The sequence below is a fragment of the Canis aureus genome, chromosome 2 (assembly GCF_053574225.1).
Source record: "Canis aureus isolate CA01 chromosome 2, VMU_Caureus_v.1.0, whole genome shotgun sequence".
Taxonomy (NCBI): Eukaryota; Metazoa; Chordata; class Mammalia; order Carnivora; family Canidae; genus Canis; species Canis aureus.
This window is the reverse complement of record NC_135612.1, coordinates 64,809,970-64,832,916: the sequence shown is the minus strand read 5'-3', so window position 1 is coordinate 64,832,916 and position 22,947 is coordinate 64,809,970. Positions and strand designations below refer to the sequence as shown.

The 22,947-nt window shown below is 39.9% G+C and overlaps 1 protein-coding gene across 26 annotated transcripts in view; it reads left to right on the top strand.

Annotated features, from left to right (window-relative positions):
- The window catches only part of LOC144300654 (uncharacterized), a 79,710-nt gene that overhangs the window by 6,342 nt on the left and 50,421 nt on the right, over nt 1–22,947 (top strand). For 8 of the 26 annotated variants that reach the window (XR_013367517.1, XR_013367487.1, XR_013367500.1 and 5 more), the window contains one exon: nt 6,954–7,055. Coding sequence is in view for 1 of the 26 variants with exons in the window: in XM_077876972.1 (XP_077733098.1) it covers nt 3,472–3,541; nt 6,954–7,055; nt 9,596–9,694 (271 nt within the window). In the remaining 25 variants the exon portion in view is untranslated. Of the gene's footprint in view, nt 1–3,414; nt 3,542–6,953; nt 7,056–9,595; nt 9,695–22,367; nt 22,430–22,947 lie in introns of all 26 variants that reach the window. The other 18 variants (XR_013367446.1, XR_013367424.1, XR_013367440.1 and 15 more) reach the window with 7 other exon arrangements.

The following is a 22,947-nucleotide window of genomic DNA, read 5'->3' as shown; positions in this document are numbered from 1 at the left end:
AGCAATAAGAGCCTGGATCATTTCCCCAAGTAGGCAACTATCCTTCCCCACCTGGTAGAAAACTGGGGGTTTACTCTCAGCAGAGGTTAAACCAGATAGACTCTGGACTCTGGGGCCTGAAACATAGGTTAAAAAAAAGATAGATGCACTATAACAAAAAAAAGTGGATCAAGAGGCTGTCTACATACTCAGCTGTGAAATTCCCTGTCTCCTTTTCCTAAGTGTTAAGAATGCTAGCAGACAAACCTATAGCTCCTCACAGAAGGTTGGGGATTCTCTGGGTAGAAACTAGCAAACCTGGGGGAAAAAAATCTGCAGGAACTGTTAGTTTTAGAGAGAGATCCCACACAATGGCCAGGTCCAACAGGTTCTGTGTCCAACAAGTGATTATTCCAACGTGATGCTGGAATAAAGACATTTTCAGCCATTTGCGATCTCAAAAGAATCTTCCTTTTCATACTCCCTTTCTCAGAAGACTATGATTCACAATAAAAATGGAGTAATATTAGAAGCTGAGCAGTATGGAATTCTGGAGGGTAAATTTGAAACCTGAGTAAGGAAAGGATTCACAGGACGAATGGGAATGCTGTTTTGTAGCAGCCTTCAAGGGCACCAGGTGCCAGAGAAGCTGAAGTCCAGAGAGCCATGGAAGAGGGTTTCTGATAGAGATATGAATGATGGATGGGTTGAGAGGGGTTCTCGGAGGGTTTGGAAAGGAGTTTGTGATGGGTAAACAGAAAATTTAGCAAATTAAATTTAAGGCAATTATTAACTTGAGGGAGAATAAAATGTTTCAGAAGGGAAACCTAATAATGTATAGGTAACATGTACACAAATCAGTCTGATAAATATTGAACACTGAATATTACTACCCCGGAGAGATGTGGAGAGGGAACGGTCAGTGTGTGTGTGTGTGTGTGTGTGTGTGTGTGTGTGTGCAGGGAAATGCAAGCTAAATTCCTAGAAGGAAGATAATGTCTAAAACTGAAAATTAAGAAATAATTGATTGGACATTATGGGAGACTGCTGTTTGTCCTCCAATATCAGTTTTCCATTGTGAATTTATCAAATTTGCATCTGTAAAGATTCAGAGCTCAGGGCTGGTATAGAAGCTGCAGGGTCCTGCCCAAAGAATCTTGTGGTCTTAGATGATGAACATACGACAGCCTGTAAAGAAAAGACCAGAAGGACCTTCTTGAATATTCTAAATAGCTTAAGGCCTGGAGATTGTGGGGGGAAAGCATCCAGATGATGACTGCAATGGACTTTTTCAACACTATATACAAGAAAAGTTCTGATTATATTTTTATTTGATATGCAAAAAAGGCAATAAAATATTTTATGAACCTCAGTATTATAATGGAAATCACACCTTCTAAAAAACATAATTGTAATACCTAGTGGTGAGGGCTGTGATATGTGAAGCAAAGAGCACTGCGGAGGCAGGAAGGTAGAGCCCAATCCAGCTTTCAGAGTCAAATGCTTTATACACAAAACTGTGAGCCTCAGCTTGGAAAAGAACAATCTTCAAAGACTGGAGGATGTCAGTGTTACTCCATGAAGTACCATAGGGTGAAAATAGAAATAGCATCAAGAAGAGTTCAGATAAATGAATAGGTGATAGTTCTATAGATGTGTATTTTGAGAAGGGATTGAAGATGTTTAGAATACCTTTCCTTAGGATAGATTCAAAAAGGTGAACTCTCTGCATGTCCTCCTATCTTTTAAATTTGACAGCCAAAAGGAAGCCAGGAATTCTAACAATTTAGCTCTTATCTTTGTCAGAGTTGGAAATATAGTGTCTTCACTGTGGGTTCCGGAATCACATGACCTTAGAGTCTTCTTCCCGGTCTGACTAGGCTTCAAATGGGGTAACAGCTCCATTTAGCACTTATTATAATATTTTGTATGTATACCTCAAGCAACTATACCATAAGTCTCCCCACTGGAACTCATTGTGTACAAGATTGACCCTATGACCTGGACAATTAGCTCTAGATTGTCAAATAGGAACTTGAATTGTGAGAATAGGACCTTGGTCACTTCACTTTGACATTCTCTTCTTTGTCTCACAGCACAGACTTGAGTCCAGGTGTCTGAGGAATGGATGTACTTTTAAAAAGGCTTCTTTAATGGAGGACAGCTGAAAGTTATTCTATAAAGCAGATGATCTAGATCCATATTTTCCTTTTGTGTGGATTTCCTGACCTGTAGTAAAGTCCCCTTAAAGGTTTCTGTTTAGCATCACCTATGTTAGGGCCATCAAGAAGAGAATTGAAAAAATCTCATCAAACTCCTCATTTTACCATTGAGAAAAGGAAGGAATAAGGTGTTTTTTACGGAAGGTTTAGGTGTTCATGGTCATCCACAGCTGCCAGAACAAAGTGTTTCGTTTCCTATTCTATTCTTCAAATTGTGAAGATTCCTATGGCTCAAAACAGGCAAATCTTTTGCCATGAAGCTCTGGTGCCTCCAAAACTCAAGTCTGAAAACATTCTTTGACTTCGATTTATTCAGTCATTACAAATTTATCCAATAAACTATTGCCAGGGTTGCGTATGATTCACATCAAATATTAAGTAAATTAAAAAAACTAGATAATCTATGTTGTAGTCTATTTTACGTGCATAAATGTACGGTCAATCTTGTGGCCATAAACATGAATGAGGAAAATTTTCCTTTTTTTAAAAAGACTTATTTATTCAGGAGAGACAAACAAAGAGAGGCAGAGACATAGGCAGAGAGAAGTAGGCTTTCTGCGGGGACCCTGATACAGGACTCAATCCCAGGACCCTGAGATCATGACCTGAGCCAAGGGCAGATGCTCAACTACTGAGTCACCCAGGTGCCCTGAATATTTTCCTTTTTGAGTGGTATTCTATTATTGGAGGATATCTGGTTGCCCAGAACACCTCCAAGAAGCATCTGCCATTAGAGCAAGGCTCACAAAACTAAACTATGACTCATGAACCAATTTTAACCTATAGCCTGTTTTTTGTAAATAAAGTTTCACTGGAGCACTCATTCTTTTACATATTGTCCATGACTATGTTCACAAATGGCAGAGTTGAGTAGTTATGGCTGGAACTAAAATTAATATCTGGTCCTTGACAGATGTTTGCCAATCCTTGCATTAGAGCATGATATCTTGTGGTAGAATATGGGTGCTCCTCTAATATTGAGTGATTTTAAATTAGCTTTTTCTACAGTCTTTTTTCAATTCACTTCTGTGACCATAGACACATCCAGAGAAAAAAGGTATCACGAACAGAAGTTTCCAAAGGTGACTTGTTAGAATTGCTTGGGGGAACATTTACATTAGAAATTTCTGGGCCTGTTCCCAGAGATTGTGATTCAGTAGGTCTGAATACAGCCTGGGAAACTTGTTCTTATGTAAATTATTCTGCTGCACAGACAGGCTCGAGAAACCCCATGGAAGCACATGGAAATTGGAAATGGGATGAATAAGACATGGATGCTGACTCAGTCTTACTGCGTGACCATGGACTAATCATTTCACTGAGACTTGGCTATCTCATTGGTAAAGTGAAAACTATAGTTCTTCCTGATAGGAATGTTGTGAGGACCAAATGAGATAGATAATAGTTTAAAAATGTCTATAGCACTGCACTTGCACACAGGGGATACTGGGTTAATGACCATATCCTTTCTTCCATTGGAGAATCCAGTGTTTGGGAAAGCCCATCAAACAGATTTTCTTCACTTTGCCTTGTGTGTTACATTTTCACCTCTGTTTATGTAAATTTTGCTTTTGTCAGACTAGTCCTGGATTCACAAGTCGTTCTCCATACGTATTAAAGCCAAGGGTGGTTTCTGCAAACTTGTTTCAGGAAGCACTCAGGGAGTTGAATGGCCCTAAATGGCTTGTTAGACACATGGCTGCCAACGGTCTTGATTAATTTTGCTAAAACATAATTAAGCACAAGCTTTTCCAGCCTTTCTCAAGTTTTCTAAGAAACCTTGATGTAAGAATATAGACCTTATAAATTCAGAAGACAAATCACTTGACAAATTGGGATGATATTTAATTAGAATCTCTTTCTTAGACGAAGAAAGACTAATTTTGTGTCTTTGTCTTGGCGTTCTAAATAATGTCCAGGAAGCAGTCTCTGAGCAGCAGAAACTTGATATTTTGCCCACATGCTCTGTTGCCCCACCTGAGCTAACTAGCAATCCTGGAAGACTTGTCAATGCAGCGTCAACTTCCCACCTCAGGGAGCTTTGTCTTTCATCTTTTCTACCTAAAGACTTTCTCTGTACCTCTGGGGCTTGCTCCCAGTAGTCAGACACAATCCAGAAATAAGGGAACCAGTGGAGGCAAAGACAGTGGATAGTTACCCCAGATCCTCTGCTCCTAGTGGGACAATACTGAGGGTTATTCTATATGGTTCCTCAGAGGTACCCCAGTGAGGTTGAGCCCCGCTTGTCCAAAGTGTTTATCTACTATCTAATGCATCCCTTACTCTTTCTTTCTTATATGCCTCAATTTCCCTTTCTCCTCACTTGGGCTTCATGGACTCTTCTACCAGATAAACTGCCTATTTGTAAGTCCTTGTCTCAGGTTCCACTTTTGTTGAAAGTGGATAGAAAATGTGTGGAAAAGGTTTTCTTTAGACCACAATATGTGAGTGATAATGGTAGGTAGTATTCGTTGAATGGTTACTATATGTGCCAAAAATTGTTGTAAGTGCTTCACACACACAACTTATTTATCCCATATAAAAATTCCTGAAATAGATAGAGTTATAATCCCTATTTTTTAAAAAAAAAAGAAGTTGAAATATAAAAAGATCAAGTAAAGTCACACAGCTTGCGAGTAGAAGGTAGAAATTTGAACTCGATCAACTTAGCATTGAAGCCTACGCTACTCCACACTATTGCTCTGCCAACTCAGAAATCCAGCCATTTCCATCGATGGCTGAGATTCAACAATTGAATGATTGCTTGGGTTAAGGTCTGGCTCCTATTAAATGCAAATGTCAGAAGGTCTAATGTATCATTCTGAAGGCACTTACACCTTGTAGAGAGAGATATAGTTACCGCCTCAGCTGCCTATGGCAGAGACCCAAAATGAAAGTGGCTTAGAGAAACATGAAAGCTTAGTTTTCTCTTGTGTGAAGTCCAGGGTGATCAGATGGCTCTGCTCTGAAAGTTGTCATGGCCCAGATAACTTCTCTCTCATTGCTTGACATCTCTTTGTCTTCATGGTCTCGCCATGGTTCACCATGGATCCATCTGCCAAACATCAGCACAGAGGAGAGACTACAGGGAAAGCATATGCCTCCCTTTTAAGCACATGTCCTAAAAAATGCTCTTGTCACTTGTATTCACATCCACTGGCCAGCTCTGAGTCACATGGGAGCTGCAAGGAAGGCTGGACATGGATGTCTCTAGTGCAATTGACTCTGAGATCATCTAAAAATTCAGCTCCTGTGAAGGAGAGACTAGTGAATCTTCTGCTCCTAACTGGACACCTGTGAGAATCTTCTTGATTCAAGCCCTCTACCATTACCTCATTCTGTGCTGTGATGCGACTTGAGTATAAAGAGCACCCCTTACTGCTCTCATCAAAAGTCAGTGTTACTGGAGCCACAGTAAAAGCCACTTGTCTCTGCTTAGGGTAAACATGAAGCTTTTCTACCTCTTTCTTATTACCCACTTGGGTTTTGAAACTCTAGGTTATACTGGCTTCATGATGTTGGACTAATAACAAAATCTCCCTAAACCAATGGTTCCCATATGAGATAATTTTGCACCTCAGGGGACATTTGTCAATGTCTGGAGACATTTTTGATTGTCCTAACTAGGGGAAGCAGTACTATTGATATCTAGTGGGTAGATGCCAGGGATCCTGTTAAATAAACTACGATGCACAGGGCAATGCTACAGTAAAAAGAATGATCTGGTTCAAAGTGTTATTAGTGCTGAGGTTGATAAGCTTTGCTCTAAGCTTTAAGTTCTTTCCAGAAAACTGGGGTGATGACAAGATCTGCTTCACAGCATATGTGTGAAGATTCACTGGACTAGCACTTGTAAAAGATATAGCAGAATGCTTGGTCCGTGGTAGGTTCCAGACAACCTCTGTCCTCAGAGACCTTTAATCTCTTTGCTTGGCCTGACTTGTCTAGGCTTGTGTTCTTACAATATCTGATTCACAGCACATATGTCTCTTGGGAAGGGAAATGAGGAAAATTAAATTTTATTGAGGAACTGGTAGATGGCAAGATTTCAACATAAATCATTTTATGTAAACCTCTCCAAAGCTGTGTGAGGTTGCTATTACTGTCTCCAATTTCCAAATGGGCCAGTGAGTCTCAGGGAAATCTGACATTATCATGACAGCAGAATTAATTAGTGGGTGTGTGAAGATGGAAAGTCAAATGTGTTTGACCCCAAGACTTGCACACAGCTTTCAAATTTGGCCCCTCCAGTCCTCTAATGTGGAAAGACTAGGAAGGTAGAAGGAATCTGGGGACTAAAATGCCCTGAGGATAATTGGGAGAACTGAGGTGGGGAGAAAGACGTAGACACAGGCAAACAAGTGGACATCAATACAGACTCACTTTTACCTCAGGCCAGGCTTAAAAAGGCAGCTTTTACTCCCATCTGTTTAGGAGCCTTGGCCATATGATCTTGCCCACAATACAGTGGTGAGCCTTATCACCTTTGTTTTGGTTTAGTCCTGGGAATTAGCATCTGTATTAGTTTCTTAGGGCTATCATAACTTGGTGCTTTAAAAGAAATTTATTCTCTCACAGTTGTGGAGGCCAGGAGTCCAAAATGAAGGTGTCAGCAGGACACCTGAAGGTATCCTAAAGCTGGAGAGGAGAATCTATCTCTGCCTCTTCTAGTTTCTAGTGGCTGCCAGCAATGCTTGGCTTCCCTTGGCTACAGACAGCATGACTCTGATCTGTGTCTCTGTCTTCACACAGTGTCTTCTGTTTGTCTGCTCTCCACATCTCTGATTCTCCACATGGCCTTCTCCAGAAGACACCAACTATTGGAACCATTGGATTATGGCTCGTCACAATCCAGTAAGACCTAATTAACTTAATTACATCTGCGAAGGCCTGATTTCCAAATAAGCTCACATTCACAGATGCCGGGGTTGGACTTGAACATATCTTTGTTGGGGACACAATTCAATACACATCAGGGTCTAAACAATATTTTTTAATAGATAAAAGCTAAAGCACATTTCCTTAAAATAAATTAAAAGCCCTTGTTACCCAGTGGCAACTTTGGATGTACAAGATGGCTCCCAGGTTCTTGACAGTGCTGGTCCCTTCTCAGGAGAAAAGGTCTCTACCAGCCCAATCCAAAAGTCTCCTTCAGCGTTTCAGTACATGCAAACAATATGAAAACTCATCTTAGTGTTTGAAGAAAATATTGAAGGATAACAATATAAATAGATTTTTGTTTTTGTTTTGTCTCCACCTATACTTTATTTTTTCCATTAGCAAGAAAAAAATACAAATCCAGATTAGGTTGAGAACTCTTTAAATTTTGGAGGTGATTTGAAAGGAGAAGTCCTATCCAGTTCTGGTCTTTATACGGTGCTTTTGAACAGAAAATCTTAATTATGCCAATCAAGGCCACATCCTTTTACAGTGAACTATGCATTATATTTTTCCCTTCTAGACAAAAAAAGAACATTTATGCAATTAAAATAGGCTGATTGAAAAAATGCGTGGCAGGCATAAGCTTGGATTTATATTTTTGAGCCCAAATGACTGGGGGACATTAAAAAAAAACTGCAAAACTGAGCAAAAATGGTCTTTTTTTCAGCACATATTTTGAAGAGGAATGAGCAGTTGGCTTTCCCCTCCTCATTAGTCCACTGCAGAGCCGGGGCTGCTCCCTCAGGCCCTAATCAACTTACTCAAACAGGCTGCAAAATCGATCTGACAGCCCATGAAAGGGAGTTTGGAGGCAGGGAGGGAAGCACAGGGGAGAACTGACTTCGGTAATGTGGAATTCTGTATTTTCAAGGATTTGCCTAATGTCAGGGACTGTGACATTAGCAGGGCCTTCTGATCTTTGGGCTACAAAATAATTGTGACAAGGACCCTAAAGTGTGTGTGTGTGTGTGTGTGTGTGTGTGTGTGTGTGTTCGAGGGTATCTTTTGGGTCTGGGGCTTGGAAATACTTATTCTAAATAGTGAGAAAGAAAGTTTTCTTTGATTTAAGCCTGAATCACTTTGAAGTGAAAGGGCAAGGTACTTGATATGTTGATCATTTAATAAATGTTAAAAGTGTTCAGGTTTTTCTTTTAATCCCCATAATGACCCCTTAAATTGATATTATTGCCCCATTATACAGATTGGGACACAGAGGCTTGAGGGCAAGAAGAATATTCAAAATATTTAACACCCAGAAAAGCTCAGGCAGCAACAATTTAGAAGCACACTGGCCGTGGTCCTGGAATTACCCACGAAAGTGTCGGGATGACTGCGGCAGTGGGTGGTGCCCCAAGGAAGCTTGAGACAGTGACTATAATAAGTACAAAAGTATCTTGATAACTAGCAGAGCATACCAGGTGAATTGGCTGTGTTGGAGAGGAAAGTTAGTTTCCACTAAGACAAACCATTTCCAGTGTATAACCTGGGATTTGAACTCTGCAAAGATAACACTCTAATGTACCATACTCTTATCTGCTCTTTATGTGAGGACAGCTTGCAGACATACTTGGGAGGAGGAGCACTAGCAAACCCTCTTGGAGAGGTCAGGGATATCAGAGCCTTTCCTTTGGATATCTTTGTCAAAGTGGTAGAGAGATTCTCCAACAACCTCGAGAATGTGGGAAATGAATCATGAGGATCAGAGACAGTATTTCAAAGGAGGAAAAGGTGTCCAACAGCAGAGTTGGATCACTGAAAACCAATATTGCCCACATCTTTTATTTTACCCAGATTTAATGCTCTCTTTAAGGTGGAGAAAATATTAACATAGATGATACAGATGCTCTTCTGGGGAATCATAGGTGTTCTGATGCAATACTTCAACAAAATACCATTTATGATGTAAGTGGTTATGCTAAGCATATTGGGAAAACTTCATTGAAGATTTTTTTTTTCTCCCACACATGTAAGACCGAGTTTGGAATTTAGCAAGTTTGTAGTGTTCCATGGCTTTTTCTTTATGGATTGATGCAGGTGACACTAAAACCTATGCCACTTGTATACATTCTGATATGTATGAGGAAACACAGTCAATTCTCTTTACCGACAACCCAAAACTACAAATGAAAAGATGTTGATGGAAATTAAAGGGGAATGCCCTTTCTATCCTGTTGAAATAGAAGACACACGTAAAATCTTTTCATTTTTTTGAGTGAAAGAAAAACCAATATTCCTCTTCAAATACAAACAGAAATTTACTCACTGGCTCTGAAAAAACAAGCCCAGAATGGACACATTTGCTTCTCCAGGGATCAGCTTAGCTCTTTTATCTCTATTTAAAAACCTTTGAATTTATGCTTCCTGCTGTTCTCTTGCATTTTTTAATTGCATCTCTCTTGCTATGCTATGTTTTCTTCATCGAGCTAGCGTTGCATCTCCCTTCCTTCTTACAGGTTCAAACCTCTTCTGTGATAATCACAGAACTGTAGCATCAGAAGGCAATCTCCAAAGTGTGGTCTTCACATCCTTGATGGCAAGCCAGGTGATCATAGGTGATGGAGAGTCAATTACCTTTTCTTATTTTAAAAGTCATGTGTTTATTTTAATGAATATTAAAACATAGAATTGGAACATCAAGCTGTGGTTACATAGATATTACTGCCTAGGACCATGCTAAGCTTTAAAAGTGAACCTATTTTTGCTCAATTAAAATATGTTAAGAAAATAATGGTACAAGTAGTGTGTGAATATAGCAAAGAGTATAAACTATTTGGGAGACGATTCTTTCAGGGCCTAAAATAGCATTCTTTACCATCAGCTATATTCTCAGCAGCTAGACAGTCAGCTTCTGCCCACAAGGAAAGGAGGTGACCACAGGATCACTGTATGAAAAAGGGGAGGTGCTGGATGTTAGAAGAGCAAATATCTCCTTTTCTTAAGTTTGGCCAGCATGACATGCTGTTCACAAAGTGAACTCAAGAGACTCGCTCCCTCTACTTGCCTACATAAAGCACAAATTTGAGACTTAGATTTTACTACTCCAACTTGAAGAGGAGCTACTTCTACTGTGGAGAAACAGAAGAATATGCAAGAGCCCTAGAGCAAGTCTGACTGGGGTCCTGTGCCAGGCCTTTCTACACTGGCTATGTCAGGGGAGGTGGCCATGGGGCCTGACCTCAGGTAGGCCAGTTCTTCCTGCATGTGGGAGAAGAAGTAGCAAAGTATAGAGGAAACAGAGAAATGTTGAGTTAACTATAAATTAGCTGCCAGCTATAGAATTCAGTGTTCTATTTATGAATGTAAATTGAGTATATCTTTATCTCAACTGTGTCTCTGAGGAAAGGAAGGAGTCCTTTGCTAAGGGGTGAATTTACACTATAAATTCAGAGCTTGGAAAATGTACAGCTGACTGGTGCTTATTTTGGCTTGACCATGGAGACTGTCCTTAGTGCTAGAAAAATAACAGAGAGGAATATGGAGTGGATTTGTTCAGGTGGGCAGCTTCTGGATACAGTATTCAGTTGATGCTAGAATCTGTCTTCTCCCAAGATCTTGCCTTTGGGAAAAAGTTGGATAAATAAACTCTAAAACCCATCTCAATATTACCTCCTCCATCAGGTCTTTCCTAATCATATCTTCTCTCTGTCTCTGCTTTTTGTTCTTTCATTTCCTGTATCTCATTAGCTGGACAACTCTTTGGGTGAAAACACTTGCTAATTATGTTTTTTGTAAGCCATTCTATGCTCATCTCTGCACACCCGATCAGTGCTTTGTGTGGAATAGTGATGCAGAAAAATTTGGAATGGAATTGAAGAAAAGGGAAGAAGTTCAGAGATAGTGCCAAACTCAGCAGCATAGGGCCATGTGGCCACAGAACTGCCCAGGAGACAAATGTGCCCAGCTAGCTCTGAGACAACATTTGTTGAGCACTTCACAGCTGGTTACTGCTGGCTAAGTGGAGAAGGAAATCCCAAATACACTTGGCTGTTCTATATTCAAGGTTTGTCTTACTGCTGCATGATCATAAGTGAAATGTGCTGATTATTCTGGGGACAAGTTAAATTGTCTCTAAAGAGACACCAAGAAACACCCTATGTTCGTGTTCACCTTTGACATGCCCCTACCCTTTTGAATTAGGATCATAGGTGATAACAGTTTTCACATCTCTGCAACTTTTGTAAAATCTAGAGGGTTTGTTTACAAGGTAACAAGTAGCCAAAGGAACCAGGTAGAAGAACAGGTGCTCAAGTGTATATTGCTTGAGCAGTCAGAAAAGAAACAGACAACAAAATCATTAAATTTTAGACTTCCTGGGAACATGGCAGTGTAGGAAAATCCGAAGCTCACCTTATCCCATGGATACAATTAGATAACACCCATGTCAGTGTAAGTAACCCTGAAAATGACCTGAGACTGGCAGAGTAGACTCTCCACAACTAAATGTAGAGAAGAAGCTGCATCAAAGAGGGTAGGAAGGGCAAAGAAATGGTTGGGAGCTAAGTGGACCTATAGGACTGCCCCTGGGAAGTAGGGACACCACAGATATGGAGAAGGGAGAGAAACAGACTCTCATACCAACCACCCCAGACATGGGGGACCAGCATGGGGAAGATGAATCCCCATGACATTTGGCTTTGAAAACCAGAGGGGCCCAATTTTGCAAGTTCTTACAATTAGCATGGCTTAATACCAGGAACTTTAAAAATCAGGGGGCTCAGCTCTGGGAGAGCCTAGAGGACACGAGGAAATGGAGTTCTCACTCTTAAAGAGACAGCACAACAAACAGCCCTGCAGGGATACAGTATAGAAGCAGCAGTTTGAAGATTGCCAGTGTTATACAGGAAGATTTATTTACTAATCTTAGAGCATGTGCAGAGATCTTTAGGAGACTTCTCCAGGACCAAACAAGAGGGCACCATTTCCCTTCCTTGACCGCCATCCTAGACATACAAACACCTATAGGAACCAGCAAAGCATCAACTCTGTTCACATAACTTGTTAATAATGTCTCCTACTCCCATGTTCTCCTGCAGACATGCCTCCTCCAGGCAGGCCTGGCTCCAGGTCCCCTCCTGCAGCAGACCTGTGCAAACCTTGCTAACATTGTGTGCCATGCTTTCTTGTTCTCCTATGGACCTACCCCATCCAGTACAGTTAGAGCCTATCCAAAGTGGTGCCATAAGTTTGCAGTGTGCAAGTAGCCCTGAGAGGGATCAGCACCATACCAAAGTGACTCCTGCCCCAAGGAGAGGAGAAGATACCCACACATACCAGCTTGACTGTGGCCTAGCAATGGTCTAGGGGCAAACATCTGGTCTGACTGCAGGCCCTGCCTGCCAAGGGAAACTCCTCAGGGGACAATGTGAAGAACATGTTCTGCAGTTCAGTGCTATGGTATCTTTGGCAATTGCCTGTTCTGACTTAACTCAAGCTCAAGGTAGCCTCATACTTCTTGACTAACAATATAGGGACCAAACCAAACCCTGCCCACAACAGCAAAAAAAAAAAAAAAAAAAAAAAAAAAAGCCATTCTAGATGACTGGACTAAAGGTAAAAATGGCTCAGCCACAACAGTAGGGTGCATGCAACACACATAGGAGACATTCCTGAATTCCTGGTTCTGGTGAACAGAGGACACAGCCGGCACTAAAGAACTTCTTCAGAAGGTTACTACTTTCAAGAGCAGAAGACAAAATTTACTTTCTTAACAGAAAAATAGACACAGAAAGTTAGACAAAGTAAAGAGACAGAGGAATATGTCTTCCTCCCCGCCCCCCAAAAAATGAACCGGACAAAAGCACAGCAACAAAGCTAAACAAAATGGAGATAAGTAATATGTCTGTTAGAGAATTTACTTATTTATTTATTTATTTATTTATTTTTAAAAGATTTTATTTATTTATTCACGAGAGACACACAGAGAGAGGCAGAGACACAGGCAGAGGGAGAAGCAGGCTCCATGCAGGGAGCCTGATATGGGACTCAATCCTGGGACTCCAGGATCATGCCCTGAGCCAAAGGCAGACACTCAACCTCTGAGCCACCCAGGTGTCCCAGTTAGAGAATTTAAAGTAATAATCATAAAAGAACTCAATGGCCTTGGGAAAAAAGTGGAGGACCTCAATGAGAACCTCAACAAAAATAGAAAACATGCAAAAGAACTAATAAGAGATGAAGAACTCAATAAAGGAAATTGCAAATACACTAGAGGGAATAAATAGTAGACTAGAAAAGTAGAAGAAGGGATCAGCTACCTGGAGGACAGAGTAATAGAAAACAATCAAGGTGAACTAAAAGGAGAGAAAATAATAATAATAAAAATAGAGAACTCAGCAACCTCATCAAGTGTAATGATATTCACATCATAGGAATTCCAGAAGAAGTAGATAGAGAAAAGAGGGCAGAGAATTTGTTTAAAGGAATGATAACTGAAAACTTTCTATGGAGAAGGAAATAAAAATCCCAGGAGGCACAGAGAGCCCCCAACAAAATCAACCCAAGTAGGTCCACATCAAGGCACAGTAATTAAAATGGCAAAAAGTAGTGATAAAGAGAGAATTTTAAAAACAGGAGGGGGAGAGGACAATTACATACAAGGGAAACCTCTAAGTCTATAAGCTGATTTTTCAGGAGAAGGGAGCATGATATACTTGCAGCCCAGAAGGGAGGGGCATGATCTATTCAAAAAGCTGAAAGAAAAAAAAAAACAAACCCTGCAACCAAGTATATACTATCTATCAAGGCTATCATTCACAATAGGAGAGATAGAGTTTCCCAGACAAACTAAAGTTAAAGGAACTCATGACCACTAAACTATTCCTACAAGAAATGTTAAAGGGGGTTTTTTTTGAGGGAAAGGAAAGACCATAAGCAGGAGTAAGAAAAGCAGGAAGTACAAAGGCAGTAAAATGCAGTATATCTATAAAAATTAGTCAAGGGATTCACAAAATTAAAGGATATAAAGTATGACACTATATACCTAGAACATGGCAGGGAGGGGAATAAAGAATGTGTTCAAACTTAAATGACCATCAACTTAATATAGACTGCTGTATACATAAGATATTATATATAAACCTAATAGTAACCACAAATAAAAAATCAGTAATAGATATACAAACAATAGGGGCACGTGGGTCGTTCAGTGGTTGAGTGTCTGCCTTTGGCTCAGGCCGTGATCACAGGGTCCTGGAATTGAGTCCCACATCAGGCTCCCTGCAGGCAGCCTGATTCTCCCTCTGACTGTGTATCTGCCTCTTTCTCTGTATCTCTCATGAATAAATAAAACCTTAAAAAAAAGATATATAAAAAATATAGAGAAAGGAATCCAAACATACCACTAAAGAAAGTGGTCAAACTGGGGCACCTGAGTGGCTTAGTTGATTGGGTGTTTGCCTCTTGATTTTGGGTCAGCTTATGATCTTGTGGTCATGAAATCAAGCCCCACATAGAGCTCTGCTCTCAGCATGGAATCTCCTTGCCCCTTTCCCTCTGCTTCTCCCCCACTCACTATTTCTAAAATAAATGAATAAAATATTTTAAAAAAGAAGAAAGCCATCAAACCATGAGAGAAAAGAGCAAGAGAAGAAAGGAACAGAGATGAACTACAAAAACAACCATAAAACAAAATGTCAATAAGTACGTACCTTGCAATAATTATTTTGAATGCTAATGGACTAAATACTCCAATCAAAAACTATAGGGTGACAGAATGGATAAGAAAGCAAGACTCATCTGCCTAAAAGAGACTCATTTCAGACCTAAAGACATATGCAGATTGAAAGTAAAGAGATGGAAAAGCATTTGTTATGCAAATGGAGTGAAAAGAAAGCCAAGATAGAAATACTTATATCAGACAAAAGACTTTAAAACAAAGACTATAACAAGAGACAAAGAAGGACACTATATAATCATAAATCATAAAGAGAACAATCTAGCAAGAAGATTTAACAATTGTAAATATTTATGCACCCAGCATGGGGACACCCAGTGCATAAAGCAACTAATAACAAACATAAAGGAAGTAATCAATAGTAATACAATAATAGTAGGAGACATCAACACCCCACTTACAGCAATGGATAGATCATCCAAACAGAAATTCAATAAGGAGACAGTGGCTTTGAATGGCACATAGGACTAGATGTCCTAACAGTTATGTTCAGAACATTCCATCCTAAAACAGCAGAACACATATTCTTTTCAAATGTGCACAAAACATTCCCCAAAATAGATTACATATTAGGCCATAAAATAAGTCTCAACAGATTAAAAAAGACTTAAGTCATGCTGTGTATCTTTTCTTTATTTCTTTTTTTTTTTAAAGATTTTAATTACTTGTTCATGAGAGACACACAGAGAGAGGCAGAGACACAAGAAGAGGGAGAAGTAGGCTTGCTGTGGGGAGCCCAATACAGAACTCGATCCCAGGACCCTGGGATCATGCCCTGAGCCAAAGGCAGACACTCAACCACTGAGCCAGCCAGGCATCCCACCATGTATCTTTTCCAACTACAATACTATGAAACTAGAAATCAAACAAGAAAAACTCTGAAAAGAACACAAATACATGGAGGTTAAATAACATGCTACTAAACAATGAATGGGTCAACCAAGAAATTAAAGAGGAAATCAAACAATACATAGAGACACAAACTTAACAAAAGATGTGAAAGACCTGTACTCTGAAAACTGTAAAACACTGATGAAAGACATTGAAGGGCAGCCCTGGTGGCACAGTGGTTTAGCGCTGCCTGCAGCCCAGGGTGTGATCCTGGAGACCTGGGATCGAGTCCCACATCGGGCTTCCTGCCTGGAGCCTGCTTCTCCCTCTGCCTGTGTCCCTGCCTCCCTCTCGCTCTCTCTGAATGAATAAATAAATAAATCTTTTTTTTAAAAAAAAAGAAAGACATTGAAGAGAACACAAAAAAATAGAAAGATATTCCATACCCATGGATTGGAAGAACAAATATTGTTAAAATGTCTATAATACCCCCCCAAATCTACACATTTAATGTCATACCTATCAAAATGCTAACAGTATTTTTCACAGAACTAGAAAAAACAACCCTAAAATTTATATGAAACCACAAAAGACCCCAAATAGCCAAAGCGATAATTTTTTAAAGATTTTATTTATTTATTTGGCAGAGAGAGAGAGAACACAAGCAAGGGTATTAGCAGGAAGAGGGAGAGGGAGAAGCAGGCTCCCTGCAGAGCCCAACATGGGGCTTAATCCCAGGACCCTGAGATCAGAACCTGAGCCAAAGGCAGATGCTTACCCAACTGAGCCACCCAGGTGCCCCTAGCCAAGGAAATCTTGAAAAAGAAAGACAAAACAGAAGGGAATCACAATTCCAGACATCAAGTTATATTACAAAGCTATAGTAATCAAAACAGTATGGTATTGGCATAAAAATACACAAGTAGATCAATGGAACAGAATAGAAAACCTGGAAGTAAATCCACAATTATGTGGTCAATCTTTGACAAAGGAGGAAAGAATATCCACGGGGGGGGGGGGGGGGACAGTGACTTCATGGACACCTACATGCAAAAGAATGAAACTAGACCACTTTCTTATACTATACACAAAAATAAACTTGAAATCGATTAAGGTCCTAAATGTGAGACAAAGAACCATAAAAATCCTAGAAGAGATCATAGACAATAATTTCTCTGACTTTGGCCATAGCAACATCTTTCTAGGTCTCCCTTGTCTCCTGAGGCAAGGGAAATACAAGCAGAAACAAACTATTAGGACCTCATCAAAATAAAAAGCTTGTGCAAAGTGAAGGAAACAACCAACAAAATTAAACAGCAACCTACTGAAAGGAGAGGATATTTGCAAATGACATGTCCAATAAAAGGTTAGTATCCAAATATGTAAAAAATTTGTACAACCCAACACCAAAATAATCCAATTAAAAAATGAGCAGAGGACAGGACAGACATTTCTCTAAAGAAGATGTACAAATGGACAACAGAAACATGAAAAGATGCTCGACATCACTCACTATCAGGAAAATGCAAGCCAAACCCACAATGAGATATCACATCACACTTGTGAGAATGGATGAAATCAAAACCACAAGAAGCAACAAGTGTTGGTGAGGTTCTGGAGAAAAAGGAGCCTTTGGGAATTGGTGGTGGGAATTCAAATTGGCACAGCCAATATGGAAGACAGTATGGAGATTCCTCAAAAAGTTAAAAATAGAACTATCCTATAATCCAGTATTCACATTATTGGGCATTTACCCGCCAAATACAAAAATACTAATTCAAAATGATATATGTATCCCTATATTTATTGCAGCATTATTTACAATAGCCAAATTACGGAAGCAACCCAAAAGTCCATCAATAGATGAATAGATAAGAAGTAGTATATACTATGAAATATTGTTCAGCTGTAAAAAAAGAATGAAATCTTGTCATTTGCAACAATATGGATGGATCTAGAGGGTATAATGTTGAGGAAAATAAGCCAGTTAGAGAAAGACAAATGACATATGATTTCACTACTATGTGGAATTTAAGAAAGAAAACAAATTAAAATAGAGACAAACTAAAAAAAAAAAAAAAAAAAAAAGACTAGAGAACAAACTGATGGTTATCAGATAGAAAATGGGGGAATATGGATGAAATAGACAAAGGGGATTAAAAGCACACTTATTGTGGTAAGCACTGAATAAATTACAGAATTATTGAATTGCTATATTATACACCTGAAGCTAATATAACATGATGTTAAGTATGCTGGAATTAAAAAAAAACAATATTAAAATGTCCTTATATTTTATATCCTGGAGACCTGGGATGGGGGCAATGTCTAGGGCCATGTTGAGCACATAACAGAGTAGGAAAGCATGGAAGTTGCTGTCAACAGACGAGATTTGAATCCTGCCTGTATCACATAATATGTGTGTTACCTTAGGCAAGTTACTTAACCTTTCCAAGGTTCAGTGTTTTTCTACTAGAAAATAGATTTTAAAACATGTGGCCCAGGACCCAATGGGCCAATAGTGTTTTGACTATTATTTTAATTCTGAATCTCTTTTAATCCTACAACAATTTTGTGAGTACTGTATCAATAACCCCATTTCACAGATGAAGAAACCAAGGCAGTGGAGTCTTGGAGAGCATAAGATTGCCCTTGGTCACAAAGAGGCAGAGCTGGATTTTGAATGCATGTTCCCAGGCCAATCACTGATTCCACTAACATGGATTGTTGGTAAATTATATTCTATAACCAGCACAAACATGCTAAATGTGTAAATTTGAAAAATTGCCAACTGCCATTTTCTTCCAAGATAGTAGAGAGAGAGACTCACAAATATAATTTAAGATGTATTTCTGCACTCTTCAGTGGTGTGCCATGCTGGATCAAAATGCAATAACTACTTGAACAGTTGTCTGGGAGCAGACAAATCACTTTTTTTCTCCAGGCTTCAGTGTCCTGCCTGAAAAACAAGGGGGTTGACCTCTGAAGAAAGAACCTTCTGGCTCTAACATTCAGTGGAACACAAAAGGCAGAGATATTTCATTGGGAAGAAAAAATCATGTTTGGATCACTAGAAATAAGGACAGGAATAGGAAAGTGACTAGAGTTTGGCAGATAGGAAAACTGACTTGTCATGTGGGTGGGGAGGAAGAGGAAGACCAGGATGGGTGGGGACACAGGAAAGATTTGTGTTGTTGGGGGTTTCATCTAGAAGATTCTCCGCAACTATCAAGAAGCTTAAATGGTTTTTGAATAAAGAGGAGTGAAATTATTTGACTCAGAAATATAGACAGAATGCCGTGTGTGTGTGTGTGTGCATGCGTGTTTGTGTGTGTGTGTGTGTGTGTGTGTACATAGGCAAAACTGATAGGGGATGAGCCAAAAAGTGAGCCTCTGGTCTCCTTGCTACAGCTGCTAGGAAACACATGAGTCCATTTTGGTTTTAGGGTTTGAGGATATAAATGGAATTTGGATTGTGATCCGAGGGTAGGTGTAAGAACTGGTGAGAATACAGTAGACAACTTGTGTTTATGGGATCGGATAGGAGTAGCTGAAGCTGTAAAAGAAAGATATGAGTCAGTCTCATTTTCTATGATTCTTCCAGTTGTCCCCAGAGGGAAGAAATAATGACTGGGCACATCCATTCCAATAAATAAATAAACACATACACATTTTGCAACGATTGCTTTCTGCTAATATTTAATATACCTCCCAAGTTGGGAAAATGGCTCATATTCTCTCACCATCTCGCCTGCCCTGCTGTCTCCCCAGATCCTCTCCCCCATCGGGGCTGAAGGCTTAATTAGTCAGCTGAGACACTCCTCCCCACATAAAAAAAATAAGTACTTGTTCACTAAACGACTCCCTATCTCTGATTGTGCTAAAAAGGGCCTCCAAGGTTTCAGCTGGGGACAATTTTTGTTGTTGTTTTGTTGTTGTTTTTGTTGTTGTTGTTTAAACACTGATGGGCTCACAGATATTGTAGACTCCAATGGGGTGCTGAGAAGTGAGGGAGAGGAACTTCTGTATCAGTCTACAAAGAATTAGAGTGGGAAGCAGTGAAAAGAACCCCTTGAATTGCTAATGTCTTTCAATTGGAGTACAAGAGGAGGGTTATCCTTTGTCAACCATCCAAACACGTTTCCATAAATGTTGAGCATTTGGACTAAAACAAGATCTTGGCTTCACTTTCGTTCCCAATGGCCAGGGAGAAGGGAACACTCTCTCATCGGGTGCAGAGGAGAGAAAACCTGGCACCCTGCCTGGAATGGGGATTTTTCATTTTAGAGAAACAATTTAGGGAGGACATCCCGCGAGAAACTGTTGATCAGTGAAATGTGCATTTGCTCAAAACACACTTTCCCTGCTGAGTCCCACCCCTCCATTCCAGATCTTCCTGGCTGGGTCCTGCTCATTTGGCTGCCCCGTAGCCATGTTTAGGACAGTTTGTAAAGGATTTTACTTTGAAGAGTTTCAAAGTAATTCTGCTAATGCAGGAGCTTCTCCTATCTTATGGATCAGAAGGCTTTTGAAATCTGTCTTTAGCCACAGTTAAGAGCATCAGGAAAAAACAGGCATTTATAAAAGCTAACTTACTAGATATGCCAGACCCATTCTGAGCTCATAAAAAATATTTACTTATTTAATCCTCACGACAAACAGTCCTTTGAGGTATGTGCATTTATTATTCCTATTTTACAGATGAAAAAAATGGTAAGTAATTTGCCCAAGGTCACATAACTAATAAGCGATGGAGACCTTGTTTCATCCTAAGCTAACTCCAGAGTCCACACTTTTAAGAACATAGCCATATGAGAAATAATGCCTACTTCCAAGAGTTGTTCTCACCAAATAGAATTATTAGTAAGTGTGAGCTCTAATAACTTAATATAGGAGAACTTCAAATATTTGAGTAGAGTTTCTATTAATACTTCTTTTTTTGTTAAAGATTTTATCTATGGGGTGCCTGGGTGGCTCAGTCAGTTAAGTTTCCAAGGCTTGGTTTTGACTCAGGTCATGATCTCAGGGTCATGAGATTGAGCCTCAAGTCAGGCTTCACACTGGGCATGGAGTCTGCTATGGACTCTCTCTCCCTCTCTCTCTGCTCATGTACTGTCTCCTCTCTAAAATAAATCTTTTTAAAAGAGTTTATTCATTTATTTTATTTGAGAGAGAGAGAGCATGAGCCAGGGGAGGAGTAGAGGGAGAAGGGGGTGGAAAGAATCTCAAGCAGATTCCTCGATGAGTGCAGAGCCAGAGACGGGGCTCGATCTCATAATCCTGAGATGAGGACCTAGGCAAAACCAAGAGTCAGATGCTCAACTGACTAAGCCACCCAGACACCTCTTTGTTATTGCTTTTGATTCAAAAATCAGAATGCCAAGGACTTATTTTTTTTTCCTTCTCTTCTGCCCTCTTTTTCTTCCTTCCTTCCCTCCTCCATTCCTTCCACATTCCAGAAATCTTCTCGGTGAGATCAAGTATCCAGTCACCTTATTTTCCACCAATGAAAAATAGAAGGCAGGCAGGAGGCAGGCAGGCTCTCTTTTCTATTTCACTTCCCCTTCCCTCACTTCTGCTCCCTGAGCTCACACTTCCAAAATAACTTTCTCACACATAAGCCCTTGCCTCTGACTTTGCTTGCAGAAGAACCCAGGCTAAGAATCTCTATCTTTCCTTCCCATCCTCCCTGTTCTTCCTTCTTTCTGATTCTTCATTTTTCTCAGAGTGATGTTGATTTGTTTTCTCAGATAAAGAAATATTTTAGAAATATTTTGATCGTAGGAGTCATCTGGTTGAAAGACCAAGTTCAAATGTAGCAGATTTAGGGGCACCTGGGTGGCTCAGTTGGTTAAGTGTATGCTTACAGCTCAGGTCATGATCTTGGGGTCCTGGGATCCAGCTGTGTCAGGCTCCCTGCTCAGTACGAAGCCTGCTTCTCCTCCCTCTGCAGCTCCCCCTGCTTGTGTGCTCTCTCTCTTTCTCTGTCAAATGAATAAATACAATCTTTTTTAAAATGCAGCAGATTTGGAGCAGGTACCTCACTGGTATTGTTCATCTCTGAGCCCACAGCCAAACAGTCTGGCACATGGACAGTGTTCAATAAATGTTTATTTAAAAAATTTTCACCAGTGTGGTTAACCTAACATTGCCCAATCTACCAGAAACATAAAGTACAAAGGTTATTTTTACATTAACAAAGTGAGAAAATTATGGATATTTTTCTTACTTTTCATAGCAAAAATCATTAATTCACAATTGACATTCTCTGTTTCACTTCACATGTGGGATTTCAATAGTTCAGGAGGATAAGAAATGAGGAGAGATATGTTATGATATATCAATTTTGCAACACCAGAACTTTTTTATCCTTGTCAATGTCCCTCAAATTACAATTTTGAGGATCACTGGTCCACTGATGTTTTTATCTCTTTAAATTCTTGATCCAGACCAACAACTTAGAATGAACGTTTTTCCAGGAGAAACTGTTAGCCAGGGGACTAGGAGGTGGGAAGGCATAAGGAGGTACAGCTGGTGAGGCTCTGACAAGCGTGTACTATAAAATGAAATCATCCCACCCGAAGATCAAAAGTGATAAATGGAAAGTAAAGGATGGAGATGTGAACAGAGGAGCAAAATGACTCACCAGCAAGACTCAGACTTTAGGATAAAGGAATAATTGTGCTTTGTATTATAGAAGTAGTTTGTGGTTTTATTTATAGATTGACTGATTTATCATTTGTTGAGTGCCTGCTGTGTGACGGCTTCTCTGCCATGAGCATCTGTGAGTATCATTGCGATTACCTGTAATTGAAAGCCGTAGTCCATGACCTTTATAAATGTGTAGGCTTGTTTCATTTCTTTTGACTTCATCTCTAACATAACTAAGCAGTGATCATGAGGCATGGCCGTCAACCTTTGTAGCTGCCCTCTTAAATTTGAGAACTTTCCTACATGATGGGTTCACTTTTCCCCCACATGGAGCCAGAAATTCACCTTTCCAACTTCCCTTGCTGGAATGTGACTTAGGTATGAGATTTCAGTCCAGGCACTAGCAAAGAGAAGATGCAGATGCTGGTCAGGATCTATGTTGGTGAGGCCAGTGACAGGACCCAACATGCAAAGGTAGCAGAGGCAGAGGTTCCAGTGGTGCCTTCCAGAGCCAGCAATGCCATCCATGTATCTGTGCTCAGACATGGTGGTGGTGGTGTTACATATGGAGCAACTCTTTGCTGTAATTTGAAAGTTCTTACTAGATCTGTAGGAGCCTTCAGGTGCTATTCTCTGGTCCACCTAAAATTT